At 45.5% G+C, this 18299-nt stretch overlaps 1 protein-coding gene across 1 annotated transcript in view; it reads left to right on the top strand.

Moving 5' to 3' along the window:
* The window catches only part of LOC145357733 (collagen alpha-6(VI) chain-like), a 151727-nt gene that overhangs the window by 55446 nt on the left and 77982 nt on the right, over positions 1–18299 (top strand). Inside the window, exons 13-15 of the mRNA XM_080211174.1 lie at positions 3168–3743; positions 13184–13750; positions 16724–17073. Of these exons, the coding sequence (XP_080067300.1) occupies positions 3168–3743; positions 13184–13750; positions 16724–17073 (1493 nt within the window). The remainder of the gene's footprint in view (positions 1–3167; positions 3744–13183; positions 13751–16723; positions 17074–18299) is intronic.

Here is an 18299-nt window from a genome sequence, read left to right as displayed (position 1 = left end):
AGACAGGTGGGCCAGCGAGAGTGATATGAGTGTGCTGGACCGGTGTTTAAATATGGCGCCGGGACCTTTGAACCCACCGGCTGATGGCTGGCAAATGGATGAGCTGCCATCCCACTGCGTGATTCAGAGGGAATTCACCTTTGCGTAATTAATGAGGTTCCAAGCACTGAATCTGGTGTGGGATCCCACCATTCTGGCCAGTGTAAAAAGTGCCACCAGCATTAGCTCGCCACCAGAGCTAGTCTCGAAATGGGAGAATTCCATCCATTGACCCATAATTCTGAGTACCCTAATGCTACATAATGAATAATTAAGTGTCTATCTGTAGGCTGATTACTATCATTGACATCTGCCCAGCAGCAGAAAGCCCACTGCTAAGGCATGGCCCTTGGCTGTATGTCACTTGCCAGTGGCTATGTGGGTGAGACGGGTCCATGAGATCTCCTGTTCTCACCCCACCACCAGAGTAGCAAGTATTTGCGGGGTACAGCTGCAATCCAGCAGTGACAGCGCCCCACTGATGGGGTTGCCAACCCTCCAAGGCTGCAAGTTCTCCGATCTGGTCTATAGCCTAAGAAACGCAATGGTGGCAACCTCTTGATTGGTCGTCTCTTAGGGGTGAGGGTGCGGGATGGGGGGAACTTTGAAGAAGAAGAGTTGAGAGAAGGCGTGGAGTCATGACTCAGAAATGGATCCGACCCATGATGAGTTTAAAAATGCTCAACTTTCTCCCCTAGTGTTAACAGAGATGTACCAGTAGATTCTTTCACAGATGTGAAAAGCCCAGAAGCTGTTGCTGTAGCCAAGAGAAATGTGACACACTATCATGAGTGTGCTTCTCCATTTATTTCATGGCCTGTAGATTAGGTGCTCCGCTATTATAATTTTGGCACTGTTAAAGCTACTACGCAATGGAATCTGCTGCTGGTATTATGGGGGAGCTGGACTTGGAAGTTGCCTCAACAGTACCTGAATTGCGCTCTACAATCCCATTTGGCCCCGAGACCCTTACAGGTGGAATTTTGACGCAACTGGAAATTCCTGCCCCAAGTCAAGGCTTTGTGGCTGCTCTCCAGATATTCCAGTCTCCCCACTCCTGCACCGATTCCTGCAGGTGGAGCGGGAACATCCCAGCCTGCATCCCTGAGGGAAAACCAGATGATCAGTTTGGAATATGACATTCTCACAACTCAGCCAAATCAGGTGCTGCGTGGAAGGCTCCTAACCATAGTGAGGTGGCTTTATCACTGTTAAATTGTCAATTTGCAAGGGCTGGGATTGATTTTGTTAGCCTTGGAGAAGTTCACCACTGACTGAGACCAGGATATCTTACCAGTAAATTTACAGCACAGAAACAGACTTTAACCCCCAGCAAATCTTTTTCAGCATTTGTGCTCCACATGACCCTCCTCCCATCCCAACGCATTAATCCTATTCAACATTCCCTGCTGATAAAGGCAAGATACTGCAGATGCTGGAATCTGAAACAAAAACAGAAAACGCTGGAAAATCTCAGCAGATCTGATCTCAGCATCTGTGGAGAGGGAATAGAATCAACGTTTTGAGTCAGGATGACCCTTCAAAGACCTGCTAAGTTTCTCCCAGCATTTTCTGTCTTTGGCTCAGCACTTTCTTCTCTTCCCCTCACCCTCATATACCGATCGAGCTTCCCCTGAAGTAAATCTAAGTTATTTGCCTCAACTACTTCAAGTGGTTGCACATTCCACATTTTAAATCACTCCCTGGGTAATTCCCTGTTTGCTGATTATCTTATATTCTTGACCTCCACACACATGGGAACATATTCTCCCCTTTTCTGCTCCTGGATGTTCTTGTAATTTAAAAGGCCTTGCCCCTCAACCTTCTCTTTCCGAGAGAAAAGCTTGCCAGCTGATTCTTTTTTTTGATCAGTTGTATCCACTCATGTCTTGGGTGGCACGGTAGCACATTAGTTAGCATTGCTGCCTCACAGTGCCAGGTTCAATTCCCAGCTTGGGTCACTGTCCGTGCACAGTCTGCACCTTCTCCCCGTATCTGCATGGGTTTCTTCCAGGTGTTCCAGTTTCCTCCCACAGTCCGAAAGATGTGCTGGTTGGGTGCACTGGTCATGTTAAATTCTGCCTCTGTGTACCCAGACAGGCACCGGAGGGTGGCGACTAGGGGATTTTCATAGTAACTTCATCACAGTGTTAATGTCAGCCTACTTGTGACAATAATAAATAAAGTTTAATGTCACGGACATTATGTGCTGAGTGGCATCCTCCAGCATTGTGCCACTCTATGTTTCTATGACCATATTGTAGGTTACATGAGCAACAGACATCCTTTCTGTCCAGCATCCTGGATGGGAAGACACACAGCATAGCCAACACCATTCAGTGGCCCGGCTATAATTCCCAACTTAGGTTACTATCTGTGTGGCGTCTGCACCATTTGAGAACATCAGTCTTCAGTGACTGTTGGCGATTCGAACATATTGCTCAGTCAGATGGTATGAAGGAGCTCAGCAGGTTTCTTAATCTAGGCTCCCTTCAGACTTAATTCCAAAGAAAGTAGAAACTAATTGGACTCTTGCTGTCACAGAGGACCATACAAACTCAGCACGATAGTCTTCTGCATGACATGGCACGAGACACAAGACTAGGAATGTCTTAGTTGCACCCCCCCTACCTTCACCATCCCTCCACATTCCTACTGGTGAAAGATATCATTAGCAGCCATGCTGGTATTGGTAACCCTACGGATAAAGTTTATTTATTTATTAATTTGTCACAAGTAGGCTTACATTAACACTGCAATGAAGTTACTGTGAAAATCCCCTAGTCGCCACACTCCAGTGCCCATACGTGTACACTAAGGGAGAATTTAGCATGGCCAATGCACCTAACCAGTGCATTCTTTGGACTGTGGGAGGGAACCGGGGCACCCGGAGGAAACGCACGCAGACACGGGGAGAACGTGCAGGCTCCACATCGTCAGTAACCTTAGCCGGGAATCATAGCCGGGTCCCTGGCACGGAGAGGCGGCAGCACTAACCATTGTGCCACCCCATACAGATGTGCAGCATCTCTGCCAGAGTTAAGACAGACCTGGCAAAAAATTTCAGTCTTTTATTTCCTCCAACACGGTGTGACGTGCATTGATTGTTCTTTTTCCTTCTTTTTCAGATTGCAAATGGATCGACCAGGCAGACATTTTATTTGTAATAGATGGTTCAGGTAGTATTAGCCAGGATCAGTTTGGAAGCATGAGAACATTCATGGTGGACCTGGTGAACCAGACCAACGTTGCCCCGAACAAAGTTCAGATTGGAGCTATGATTTTTAGTGACGATCCCAAAACCCTATTTAAGCTAAATGAACTGCGGTCTAAAGCTGAAGTTCGGGAGAAAATCATGCAATTGAACGGCATAGGAGGAAACACGCATACAGTTAAAGCCCTGGAACATGCAAGAACTCTTCTGGAAGGAGCAGAAGGAGGACGAAGGGGAGCCGGAGTGCCTCAGTTCCTGATACTCATTACTGACGGGAAAGCGACGGTGAGAGACAGACTGGATACTACAGCTGCAGCTATCAGGGACAGCAACGTTCTCATCCTCGCTGTTGGCGTCCAGGGTGCTGTTGAAGAAGAGCTTCGGATGATTGCAGGGTCAGATGAGAATTGGTTCTATGTTCACAATTTCACTCATTTGGAGCGCCTATCCCGAAACCTTTCAGATCTCATCTGTTCAGAAACCAAACCAGGTGAGTGACGCAGAGTAAGGCACGTTGGCACAGTCGTTAGCACTGATGCCTCACAGTGCCAGGGACCCGGGTTCTATTCCGGCCATGGGTGACTGTGTGGAGTTTGTACGTTCTCCCCATGTCTGCGTGGGTTTCCTCTGGGTGCTCCAGTTTCCTCCCGCAATTCAAAGATGTGCAGGTTTGGTGGATTGGCCATGCTAAATTGCCTCTTAATGTTCAAAAATGTATAGGTTAAGAGGATTAGCAGGGTAAATACGTGAGGATAGGTCCTGGGTAGGATACTTCATCAAAGAGTGGAAGCAGACTCAATGGGCCAAATGGCCTCCTTCTGTAATTTAGGGATTCCATTATGTACAATTTTGGGAAAGCTAAAGATCAGCTTAAATTTGAAAGAATTAATACATCTCCACAGTAGCACCAAGGGTTAATGTGCAGGCAGGCGGAAGACAAAATAGAGGAAACGTCCCATACCCCCTCCTCTCTTTGCCACCTCACCCCCTTGCTCCACATGGGCCAATGACCACCAGAGTTTTCAGTAGGCATGGACCAGGCAGGCAACTTACCCCGTGCAAATAACACATATTCCTAAACATCCAGTACCATCAGTGCCAGTATGGCGTTGGCGGGCATGACCTGGACTTATCTGTTGGGGACGATGCCCCACAGAATTTCAGGGCTTTTATTTTAATTTATGAAGTTTGAAGATGTACTTTCGCCTGCATGCACCCGCAATTTCAAGGAATTGTGCTGTTGGGTTCTTGGGCTCATGTTCGCCCACACCCTTCAGCAGAATGGGCAGCAACCCGATAATTATCCTAATTTGAATGCCATCATCGGCCAATTCACCAACCTCTCACCATTCACTCAGTCTAGCAGCGGGAACGGCACAGGGCTGGAATTGCATGTGCTACCACAAGCAGTGACATGGCTTGCTGAACCACTAGAGTCCAGGGGAGTGTCACCAAACCCTCAAGAAAGGTCATCCTCCTCATTACCACTCAAGTTACGAGTCCTCCCCCCACAAAAATATGCAGGCCTGAGGGGGACCCGACCCAGTCACCCCTCAGACTCCCTTCCCCCTCCGAGCACACACTCATAGAACATAGAACATTACAGCGCAGAACAGGCCCTACGGCCCACGATGTTGCGCCGACCAGTTAAAAAGCAATGACCCTCTAACCTAAACCAATCCCTTTCCATCCATAAACCTATCCACGGATCTCTTAAACGCCCCCAAACTAGGCGCATTTACAACTGCAGCAGGCAGGGCATTCCAATCCCTCACCACCCTCTGGGTAAAGAACCTACCCCTGACATCTGTCCTATAACTACCACCCCTTAATTTAAAGCTATGCCCCCTCATGCTAGCTTTCTCCATCCGAGGAAAAGGGCTATCACTGTCCACCCTATCTAAACCTCTAATCATCTTATATGTTTCAATAAGATCCCCTCTTAGCCGCCTTCTTTCTAACGAAAACAACCTCAAATCCCTCAGTCTCTCCTCATAGGACCTCCCCTCCATACCAGGCAACATCCTGGTAAACCTCCTCTGCACCCTCTCCAAAGCCTCCACGTCCTTCCTATAATGTGGGGACCAGAACTGCACACAATACTCCAAGTGCGGCCACACCAGAGTTTTGTACAGTTGCAACATGACGCTGTGGCTCCTAAATTCAATCCCCCTACCAATAAACGCCAAGACACCGTATGCCTTCCTAACAACCCTATCTACTTGATTCCCAACTTTCAGGGATCTGTGTACACATACACCTAGATCCCTCGGTTCATCCACACTATTCAGAGTCCTCCCGTTAGCCCTATACTCTACACATCTGTTATTCCTGCCAAAGTGAATTACCTCACACTTCTCCGCATTAAACTCCATCCGCCACCTCTAGGCCCAGCTCTGCAACTTGTCTAAGTCTCCCTGTAAACTATGACACCCTTCCTCACTATCTACCACACCTCCGACTTTGGTGTCATCAGCAATATTCCTAATCCACCCAACTATACCCTCATCCAGATCATTTATAACTCAGACCCCCTTTCACCTCAGATCCCCCTACTGAGTCCCTTTTCCCTCAAAACCCCACCCAACCTCCCTTCAGGCCAATATGATCTAGCAGTGCCAACTGTGCACTTTCCCGTGGCACCCTGGCACTGACAACCTTCCTGGTGCCTAGGGCTACGAGGGGATATGTTCAGAAACTGCAGGTGAGAGGAGACCCCTTTGAAGTGCTCTGACAAAGAGGAGATAACAATTTCACTAAGTTTGGGGGACGGTGGGGGGGTGGGTTCCACTCTGCACAGTTGTGCACTCAGCCCCAATGTATGCCCACAGCTTTGAAGCTGCAGAGGCTTCCTAGCAAGCTGAAATCTTTCACACCCTGTCCATTCCAATGGAACCCTTTGACCACTAACAAATTCAAAGTGCTTTGAAAAAGATTCAATTGACAGCTTGACAGATTCCTATCATTTTCTAGCCACTTGTGCTTACGTTAATTTCATGCTTGACTGGATTTCAAATACCCCATTGATCCTGACCGCAATGTTGACAGAGTCTACTGTGGTTTGCAAAAGAGAAAGTGAAACCACAGACTGTCAATCAGGCTTAGGCTGATGAACTTAATGTGCAAAATGGACTCATTAGTAACTTCCAGGTGGGTGAACAGTGGCACAGTGGTTCGCAATGCTGCCCCACAGCACTAGGGACCCGAGTTCAATTCCCAACTTGGGTCACTGGCTACGTGGAGCTTGCACATTCTCCCCATGTCTGCACGGATTCCCTCCAGGTGCTCCAGTTCCCTCCCACAGTCTAAAGATTTGCAGTTCAGTGGATTGACCATGATAAATTTCTCCTAAGTTTCAGGGGGACTAGCTAGCATAAATGCATGGGTATAGGGCCTGAGTGGGATTGTGGTCAGTGCAGACACGATGGGTCATATGGCGTCTTTCTGAACAGTAGGATTCTATGATTCTATGAATCCTGGCTGACAGGCGCTGCCAGCACCAGCGGGAGACATTCCCATTTTGCAGCTGGCCATCAGACCATAAGACACAGGAGCAGAATTAGGCCACTCGGCCCATTAAGTCTGCTCTGTCATTCAGTCATAGCTGATATTTTTCCCATCCCCATTCTTCTGTCTTATCTCCATAACTCTTGATCCTCTTATTAATCAAGAACCTAGCAACCTCTGTCTTAAAGACACTCAATGACCTGGCCTCCGCAGCCTTCCTTGGCAAACAGTTCCACAGATTCACCACTCTGGCTGAAGAAATTCCTCTTTATCTCTGTTTTAAAGGATCGTCCCTTTAGTCTGAGGTTGTGCCCTCTGGTTTTAGTTTCCCTTACTAATGAAAAGATTTTCTCCACGTCTACTCTTTTCAGGCCTTGTAGCGTCCTGTAAGTTTCAATAAGATCCCCCGTCATCCTCCTAAACTCCAACGAGCACAGACTCAGAGTCCTCAATTGTTCCTCATATGACAAACTCTTCATCGCAGAGATTATTCCTGTAAACCTAATCTGTACCCTTTCCAAGGCCAAGTATATCCTTCCTTAGGGGCCCAAAACTGCTCACAACACTCCAAATGGGGTCTGACCTGAACCTTATACAGCCTCAGAAGTACATTCCTGCTCTTGTATTCTAGTCCTCTCGACATGAATGCTAACATTGCATTTGCCTTCCTAACTGCCAACTGAACCTGCGCGTTAACCTTAAGAGAACCTTGAACAATGACTCCCAAGTTCCTTTGTGATTCTGATTTCCTAAGCATTCCCCCATTTAGAAAATACTCTATGCCTTCATTCCTGCTTCCAAAATGCATAACCTCACACTTTTCCACATTGTATTCCATCTGTCATTTCTTTGCTCACTCTCCTAACCTATCCAAGTCCTTCTGCAGCCCCCTTGCTTCCTCAATACTACCTGTCCCTCTATATATCTTTGTGTCATCACTTAGCAACAGTGCCTTCAGCTCCTTCCAAATTGTTAATGTATATTGTGAAAAACTGTGGTCCCAGCACTGACTCCTGAGGCACATCACTCGTCACCAGCTGCCGTCCTGAAAAAGACCCCTTTATTCCCTCTCTCTGTCTTCTGCCAGTCAGCCAATCCTCTATCCATTCCAGGATCTTCCCCTTAACACCATTGACTCTTGACTTATTTAACAGTCTCCTATGTGGCACCTTGTCAAAGGCCTTCTGGAAATCTAAATAAATCACATCCTTTATCTAACTTCCTTGTTACTTCCTCAAAGAACTCTTAACAGATTTGTCAGACATGATCTCCCCTTGACAAAGCCGTGCTGTCTCAGTCCTATTTTTTCATGCATTTCCAAGTACTCTGCAATCTCACCTTTAATAATGGACTCTAAAATCTTGCCAATGACCGAAGTCAGGCTAACCAGCCTATAATTTCCTATCTGCTGCTTCCCTCCCTTTGTAGACAGCAGTGTTACATTAGCTACTTTCCAGTCCTCTGGGACCCTCCCTGCCTCCAGTGATTCTTGAGATATCACCATCAGTGCCTCCATAATTTCCTTAGCTATCTTTTTTAGAACTCTGGGTCCATCCAGGTCCAGGTGATTTATCCACCTTCAGATCTTTCAGTTTCCCCAGGACCTTCTCCTTAGTGATGGCCGCTACACTCACTTGTGCCTACTGATTCTGCTGGAGTTCTGGCATCCCACTGGTGCCTTCCATCGTGAAGACTAATGCAAAGTGGCTATTCAGTTCTATCTGTCACTCCTTTGTTTCCTATTATTACTTCTCCAGCCTCATTTTCCAGTGGCCCAATGTCTATTTTTGCCTCTCTCTTCTCTTTTATATATTGAAAAACCTCTTCCAATCTTCTTTTATATTACTAGCTAACTTACACTCATATTTCATCTTCTCCCCCCGTTATTGCTTTTTTTAGTTATCCTCTGCCCACTTTTAAAGGCTGCCCAATCCTCTGGCTTCCCACTAATTCTTGCCATTTTGTATGTTTTTCCTTTTGCTTTCATGCTGTGCTTGACTTCTCTCGTCAGCTAAGGATGCCTCGTCCTTGGGACAAATTTCTGTTGTGCCACCCGAAAAGCTCTCAAAAACTCCCGCCATTGCTATTCCACTGTCTTCCCTGCTAGGCTCCCTTTCCAATCAAATCTGGCCCACGACTTCCTCATGGCTTTGTAGTTACCTTTATTTAATTTTAAGACCGTTACATCTGATTTCAGCTTCTCTCTCTCAAACTGCAGGATAAATTCTATCATATTCTGGTCACTGCTCCCTAAGGGCTCCTTCACCTTAAGTTCCCTAATCAAGTCAGCCTCATTACACATCACCCTAATCCAGAATTGCCTGTCCCCTTGTAGGCTCTGTCACAAGCTGCTATAAAAAAACCTTCTCTTAGACATTCCACAAATTCCTTTTCTTGCGATCCACCACCTACCTGATTTTCCCACTTCACCTGCATATTGAAGTTCCCCATGATTATTGTAATATTGCCTTTTTTTATATGCCTTTTCTATCTCCTGACTTATTTTTTGTCCCACCTCATGACTACTGCCAGGGGGCCTTAACTCCCATTAGGGTCTTTTTATCTTTGCAATTCCTGAACTCTACCCATACAGATTCTATGTCTTCTGATTCTATACCGCTTCTTGCAATCGATTTAACTTCATTCCTTACAAACAATGCAACCCCACCCTCTTTGCCTATTTGCCTGCCCTTCCAATAGGACACATATCCTTGGATATTTATATCCCAGCCCTGATCACCTTGTAGCCATGTCTCTGTGATGCCCACAACATTGTACTGGCCAATTCCAACGAGCGCAACAAGCTCATTTACCTTGTTCCGTATACTGCGTGCATTTAGGTATGACACACTCAGTCCTACATTGACCACCTCCCTTCTCATACTTGTCACCTTTTTGGCTCTGCCTGATGTTAGATTCCTGCTACCATCTATACTCTCTGTCCTATTATGTGGTCTGGAAACTTTACAATCCTCTTCTGAGCCCTCAGTTTTTTTAACTAATTGAAAGTCCGCATCATTAACCTGTACTTCTACCCCCTCCTTTAACTCTGATTTTCTAATTCTCCATACTGAACCCCTGCGCACCCCCCCCCCCCCTCCGCCTCCTCCCCACTATTTAATTTAAAGCCTTGGTTATATGATTCACCAGGGCTCTGGACCCAGCATGCTTTAGATGAAGACCGTCCCATCGGAACAGGTCCCCTTTTCCCCAATACAGGTGCCAATGTCCCATGAATTCAAACCCATTCTTCCACACCAGTCTTTGAGCCAGGACAATTACCACCTTAATCTTATTGACCCTGTGCCAGTAAGCTCATGGCTCAGGTACTAATCCAAACATTATTACCTTTTTGGTTCTGCTTTTTATTCTAGTGCCTAGCTGGTCATATCCCTCAACAAAATCTTTGTTCTTGTTCTAGCTATGTCATTGGTACGTATGCGGATCATGACAACTGGTTCTTTACCCTCCCACTCCAAGTTCCTCTGCAGTCCAGATGGGATATCCTGAACCCAAGCACCAGTCACACAGCACAACCTTTAGGATTCTCGACAGTGTTAATGCCCCTAACTATACTTGCCCCAATTACGATTACATTTCTTCTTTCTCCCCCCGTTTTAACAGCTCCCTGTACCATGGTGCCATGGTCAGTTTGCTCATACCCCCTGCAGTATCCGTTCCCATCCAAACAGGGAGCAAGAATCTCAAACCTGCTGGACAAGTTCAGGGACTGAGGTCCCTGCAACTCTACCTCCTGGATCCCGCTACCTGCCTCACTCGCAGCCACACCTTCCTGCCTCTGTCCACTGTCCGAATTCAAGGTATTAATCTAAAGGGTGTGACTGCCTCCTGGAACACAGAGTCCAGGTATCTCTCCCCCTCCCTGATGTGCTGCAGCATCCGAAATTCAGAATCCCCCCCATCCACTCTGAGCCGGAGTTCCTTGAGCAACCAACACTTACTACAGACGTGCCCACTGGGAACCACAATGGGGTCCAGTGGCTCCCACCTCATGCATGAACAACACATTACCTGACCCTCCATCTTTATTTTATTTAGTAAGTTTCTAATTTGGTTTTAAATCTTTTATCTAGTTTTTTTTATTATATATTTCCTCAATCTCAATGCAATTTCCAACCAGTAATTTAAATGGATCTTCAAATCTAGCATAGCTCCCTATTAGCCAATCAAATCACAGCCCTCCTGCAATTTCACTTTTAAGTCTTTTTAGTCCAAACTCACCGTTAGTTTCAGAGAATCAGGAGTAACATTTACTGACCGATCAGCACTCTCCCTTGTGACCTGTGCTGCCTGATTCACCCAACTCCAAAGGCACTTCTCAATCAAGCAGCACTCAACAGCTTCTGTTTTCATAGGCACAACTTACAAAACCATAGAACCATAGACAATTGCAGCTCAGAAACAGGCCTTTTTGCCCTTCTTGTCTGTGCCAAACCATTTTTTGCCTAGTCCCAGTCACCTATACTTCGACCATATCCCTCCACACCCCTCTCATCCATGAACCTGTCCAAGTTTTTCTTAAATGTTAAAAGTGACCCCGCATTTACCACTTTATCCGGCAGCTCATTCCACACCCCCACCACTCTCTGCGTGAAGATGCCCCCCCCCCAATATTCCCTTTAAACTTTTCTCCTTTCACCCTTAACCCATGCCCTCTAGTTTTTTTCTCCCCTAGCCTCAGTGGAAAAAGCCTGCTTACGTTCACTCGATCTATACCCATCAAAATCTTGTACACCTCTATCAAATCTCCCCTCATTCTTCTACGCTCCAGAGAATGAAGTCCTAACCTATTCAATCTCTCTCTGTAACTCAGCTTCTCAAGTCCCGGCAACATTCTCATGAACCTTTTCTGCACTCTTTCAACCTTATTAATATCCTTCCTGTAACTAGGTGACCAAAACTGTACACAGTACTCCAAATTCGGCCTCACCAATGTCTTATATAACCTTACCATAACACTCCAATTTATAAAGGCCAATGTACCAAAAGCACTCTTTACGACCCTATCCACCTGTGATGCCACTTTTAGGGAATTCTGTACCTGTATTCCCAGATCCCTGTGTTCAACTGCACTCTTCAGAGTCCTACCATTTAGCCTGTACGTTCTACTTTGGTTTGTCCTTCCAAAGTGCAAAACCTCACATTTGTCTGCATTAAATTCCATTTGCCATTTTTCAGCCCATTTTTCTAGTTGGTCCAAATCCCTCTGCAAGCTTTGAAAACCTTCCTCACTGTCCACTACCCCTCCAATCTTTGTATCATCAGCAAATTTGCTGATCCAATTTACCACATGAGCATCCAGATCATTGATATAGATGACAAACAACAATGGACCCAACACCGATCCCTGCGGTACACCACTAGTCACAGGCCTCCACTCAGAGAAGCAATCCCCACAACCACTCTCTGGCTTCTTCCGTTGAGCCAGTGTCTAATCCAATTTACTACCTCCCCATGTATACCTAGTGACTGAACCTTCCTAACTAACCTCCCATGAGGGATCTTGTCAAAGACCTTGCTAAAACCCAGACAACATCCACCACCTTCCCTTCATCCACTTTCCTGGTAACCTCCTCAAAAAGCTCTGATAGATTGGTCAAACATGACCTACCACGCACAAAGCCATGTTGACTCTCCCTAATAAGACCCCGTCTGCCCAAATATTTGTAGATCCTATCCCTTATCACATCTTCCAATAACTTGCCCATCACCGATGTCAAACTTACCAGCCTATAATTTCCCAGATTTCTTTTGGAACCTTTTTTAAACAACGGAACAACATGAGCCACCCTCCAATCATCCGGCACCGCCCCCGTGAATACTGACATTTTAAATATGTCTGCCGGGGCCCCTGCAAGTTCACTACTAGCCTCCGTCAAGGTCTATGGGAATACCCTGTCCGGTCCTGGGGATTTATCCACTCTGATTTGCCAGCCCTGGAACTGGTTTTAACCAATTGTACAATTAACCAGCCAAGTTCAGTTGAGAGCTGACTCAGCTGATTCCTGTTGCAGGAATGCACTGAAGTGCAGCTCTTAACTTCCCAAATAAGAACTAATTTAGCTCACCCTGAAAGCAAGTTTAATGACTACTTACCTCCTTATAACTTACCACTTGAACTCCCTGTTTTCACCCAACTCCAAAAGCACTCCTCACAGCCATGTACCACTCACTGTGCACTGATGAGGGCACATCGCCTTAAAACAGGAGAATCGACCCCTAGTATCTAGATTTCATTTCAGGTTTGTCAAAGTTGCATTGCTTTTCTGCTGTATTGCTCCTAGTCAGCACTCAAAGGTGAAATTCCATTTAGAAATGTATTCAATCTTGCAAAATGTTTGAAGAAATTATACACAGAATTTACAGTTCCATGATTTAATGGTTTCTGTTCTCTTCTTTCAGATTGTGAAATTCAAGAAGCTGATATTGTTTTTCTCATTGATGGATCAGGCAGTATTGCAGGAAACGACTTTCAAACCATGAAAAAATTCTTGAAAGATGTAATTCAAATGCTCAGTATGGGTGGACAGAAATTTCAGTTTGCATTATGCCAGTACAGCACGGACCAAGTCACCGTATTTTACTTGAATGAAACTGTGGCCCAGAATGTACTCTCTGACAGGATCGAGGCGATCACCCAATTAGGAGGTGGCACCCTGACAGGGAAGGCATTAACTTTTGTGATGGGCCTCTTTCAACAATCAGCAGGAAGTCGAAAGCTGAGCGGGGTCCCTCAGTACCTCCTGGTGATCACCGATGGGCAGTCCCAAGACAATGTGGTCGTGCCCGCCAAGAACTTGCGGCAGGGAGATGTCAACATTATTGCCATTGGTGTTGGTGAAGCAGTTGAAAAAGAGCTGATTGATATTAGTGGGGCGCCGGAAAAAAAATTTTACCTTTCAAATTTTAAACGTTTGGATGAAGTTAAACGAAGAGTTACTCGTGAACTCTGCTCTGAGCCTGCACAAGGTTAGTGGGCTTTGCTCATTGTCACATGTTTCTCAGTTGTAATATTGTAGTAAAATTGCCCATGACAATATTATTAACTGGTTTCCGGTTGCCTTCAGGGGAAAATAAATGTTGGGCGGAATTGTCTCAAAAAAATATTCCAAGTGTCGAATGGGCAAGAAAATGAAAGGTTTTCTTGCCCATTCTTTCAGCGAGATAGGGAATGAATCTCGCCTGTTTGGCGGGGGGGTGGGGGATGGAGTGGGGTGGAGGGATTGAAGTCTTATCTTGCCTGAGAAGTTGGCCGCTGAGCTCTAGGGGGGTGCCATTGTGCAGGTGCCACGGTCTCCCAATATACTGTCTACACTATGTATACAGTATACTGGGAGATCTCTCACAACACCACCACCACCCTCCCCACCAACCTCCCAACGGACATTGCACCTCACCCCCCCACCGCCCCACCCTCCAAGCCAATCACTGCCACAGCCAATTGCCATTGGTGAAGATCATCTATGATCCTCACTGGTGAGGACCTCGGCTGGAGAGGAGACTAAGGTAAGTGGGCCCAGGCAACTGCATCCAGGGCTCGTTAATAACATGTTATCAATATTAAAGTCAAAGGCACGAAGCTGAGTTCGCCAGCAAAACGGGGCCAGCAAGATGGCAAGAGACGAGAATCAAGGTGCGAACCCAATTTTTTCTCACTAGTCTATCTTACCGGCTTGCCACACCAATCGACTGGCGTAGTGAGCTGGTAAGGTGGCATCCATTATTTCCAACCAGGGTCTTATTCATAAATTGCAGCAGAAATTTTATACCCACATGGGTCTGCAGTAATATCTCTGATGCATGTGAGTAAGAAAGAAGGTAAAACCTTTTAAATTACGGTAAGAGTCATAAGAGATTTCAATTCACCAATTTATAGGTGGTGGAAAATGACCACAGTAAAGGAAAAGCTGGATGAAGAGCTTTTAAAATGTGCACAGGAGATGCGATCGTAATCGGGTCCTTCCAAAGTCATTGAGGGAGGGAGCAGCGCAGTCTCTATTCTGAGGAATGAAATAGAGCAAGAGAAACATGTTTCTGAGGAAGAACATTCACATTGTGATCAGGATACAATTAGTTCTAGAACAGGAATCTCAAACGGATGGCTGAGTATTGAGAGGCAATCAAGTTAAAATTGAGTTAAAATATATGGGCCAGGATTTCCTGTTTCCTCTGCCACAGGACTGCAAACTCCCACCTCAAATCAATGCACCTTTGGATCGTCGATCAAATATTATGTCCCACCTGCAACCAGTGTTGGTCAGGGACTATAAAATTCCGCCCATCGTGTCCATATTTAAACAGGGGATTTGGAGGCTATCGTGTATTGGGAAGGACCTGAGATTATTAAGACTATGTATGGCTATAGAAAAACCAGGAATGGGAATTAAATGTTGCAGCGTAGAACAGAATTAGAAAAGGGAAAATGGAGGTGTACTGGTTGCACTTATTAGGGGAGAACATTCCAGCAGAAGGAAAGAGGGGTGCAATTTCTGAGGAGTCTTTTTACTCAGAACATTGCTTTGACGTCAGCAACACACTGAAAGATGGTAGGAATCAGATTCCATAGGACCATTCAAAAGGCAATCGGACATTTACCTGAAGTGGGTTATTTTGCAGAATCTTTGGAAAAATGCTTTTGCTTTGAATTGATTTATTATTATTGCATCTATTAATATACATTGAGAAGTATTGTTTCTTGTGCACTATATAGACAAAGTATGCCGTATATGGAGAGGGTACATAATGTAGTGTTACAATTATAGCTAGGCTGTGGAGAAAAATCAAATTAATATGATAGATCCATTCAAAAGTCTGATGGCAGCAGGGAAGAAGCTGTTCTTGAGTCGGTTGGTACGTGACCTCAGACTTCTGTATCTTTTTCCCGATGAAAGAAGGTGGAAGAGAGAATTTCATTAGAGAACATTCCACAAAGATTCATTCCCTCCACCACTGACACACAGTGGCAGTACCGTGTACCATCTACAAGGTTAACTGCAGGAACTCGATAAGCCTCCTTAGAAAGCACCTCCCAAACTCACAACCACTGCCACCTGGAAATGTAGCAGACACATGGCAACACCAGCATCTAGATGGTCCCCTCCAAACCACTCAGCATCCTGACTTGGAAATATATCATTGTACCTTCACTGTCGTTGTGTCAAAATCTTGGAATTCCCTCGTTACCAGCACTGTGGGTGTACCCATACCACACAGACTGCAGCAGATCAAGAAGGCAACTCACATCCACCTTCTTAAGGGCAATTAGGGATGAGCAATGAATGCTGACCAGCCAGTGATGCCCAAATCCCACGAATGAATATAGAAGAAAGAAACGGTGATGTTTTAGCTGTAAGTTAAAGCCCATGCTTCACATTGACAAATATAGAGCAAAAATCACTATAGCAACAAAGAATAGTTAAAATCAGTTGGTAAGTGGCACAGTGGTTAGCACTGCTGTGAAACATTTAGTATAAATCAACGGCACAATGGCACTGTGCCTCAGTGGCCTGCTGCCTCACAGCACCACAGTTCAACTCCAGCATCGGGTGACTGTGTGGAGTTTGCACCTTCTCCCTGTGTCTGTGTGGGTTTCCTCCAGGTGCCCTGCTCTCCTCCCGCAGTCCAAAGATGTGCAGGGTAGATGGATTGGCCATGTTAGATTGCCCCATAGGGGGATTAGCAGGGTAAGTACGTGAGGTTACAGGATGAGGGCCTGGGTGGGACCGTTGTCGGTGCAAGCTCGATGGGTCAAATGGCCTCCTTCTGCACTGTGAGATTCTATAAGTTTTTGGTATGAGCGCTTCTGATTTATTTTGGCTGTTTAGACATGACATTGGGTCAATGATTTAGGCCTCATCCTCATTGATTTAATTGTGATAATCTTAAGCAAACATGATCAAACAATCCAGCTTTCAAATGCTGCTCATTAATGTTGTTTTCCAGCCTGTGTGATAGATGTTGCAGTTGGATTTGACACCTCGAATCAGCAAGTACTTGGCAACAGCATATTTTCTGGCCAGCATGGACTACAAGCAAAGCTGGACGGAATGTTAAAAGAAATGACCTCTCTGACCGATGTCAGCTGCATCTCAAATTCCCAGTCAGAAGTAAGAGTCGGACTTTATATCCAAACTGAGGACGGACAATTGATCCATGGGACACCATTTAAGAGAAATGTTTCAAACCTGGTTGATGGTCTGAGAGCTGTCACGATGGACAGGCAGATTAACTTAAACGCAAATCTTTTAGAATCCTTTTTGAAGAAGTTCAGTGAATCAACTTCAAATTTCAAGGTAATATTTTGCATTGAGATTACACATTTTTTGACAATGTTGTTTAATGCATTTATTGGGAGTGGCACGGTGGCACAGTGCTTAGCACTGCCAATTCACAGCATCAGTGACCCGGGTTCAATTCCAGCCTTGGGTCACTGCCTATGTAGAGTTTGCACATTCTCCCCGGGTCTGCGTGGGTTTCCTCTGGGTGTTCCAGTTTCCTCCCACAGTCCAAAGGTGTGCGGGTTAAGTTGATTGGTCACGCCAAATCGATCCTAGTGTCAGGGGGATTAGCAGGGTAAGTGTGTGGGATTACAGGAATAGAGCCTGGGTGGGATTGTGGTCAGTGTAGACTCAATGGGCCAAATGGCCTCCTTCTGCATCGTAGGGATTCTATGACCTCTTCTGTTCTATTTATAGAATAAGTAGGCTTTTAACGATCACAATAAGGTGGTTTTTGTTAAATTCTTTACTACTGAGGGATATCCTCAAGGACTCACTCCACAGACAAGCGTCAGGGAACACAACTATTTATTGCAGGTCTTACTCACTTTACACTCCAGACCACAACTCAGAGCTGAAACAAAAGTCTAGCGTTATTATCACTCAACTATTAATCCTGAAACTCAGCTAATGTTCTGGGCATCTGGGTTCAAATCCTGCCACGGCTGGTGGTGGAATTTAAATTCAATAAAAAAAATCTGGAATTAAGAATCAATTGGTGATCATGAAACCATTGTTAATTGTCCAAAAAACCTATCTGGTTCACTAATGACCTTTAGGGAAGAAAATCTGTCGTCCTTCCCTGGTCTGGCCTACATGTGACTCCAGAGCCACAGCAATGTGGTTGACTCTCAACTACCCTCTCTCTAAACACGGGCAACTAGGGATGGGCAATAAATGCTGGCCAGCCAACAAAAATGTATTAATACACAGTGAAAAGTATTGTTTCTTGTATGGTATACAGACAAAGCATACCATACAAAGTGAAGGAAAGGAGAGGGTGCAGAATGTAATGTTACAGTCATAGCTAGGGTGTAGAGAAAGATCAACTTAGTGCAAGGCAGGTCCATTCAAAAGTCTGATGTACATAGTGAAGGAAAGGAGGGGGTGCAGAATGTAGAGTTACAGTCATAGTAAGGGTGTAGAGAAAGACCAACTTAGTGCAAGGTAGTTCCATTCAAAAGTCCGATGGCAACAAGGAAGAAGCTGTTCTTCAATCTGTTGGTATGTGACCTCAGACT

This window comes from Carcharhinus amblyrhynchos, chromosome 2, assembly GCF_965287045.1.
Source record: "Carcharhinus amblyrhynchos chromosome 2, sCarAmb.v2.hapA, whole genome shotgun sequence".
NCBI lineage: Eukaryota > Metazoa > Chordata > Chondrichthyes > Carcharhiniformes > Carcharhinidae > Carcharhinus > Carcharhinus amblyrhynchos.
This window is presented reverse-complemented; position numbering and strand designations above follow the sequence as displayed.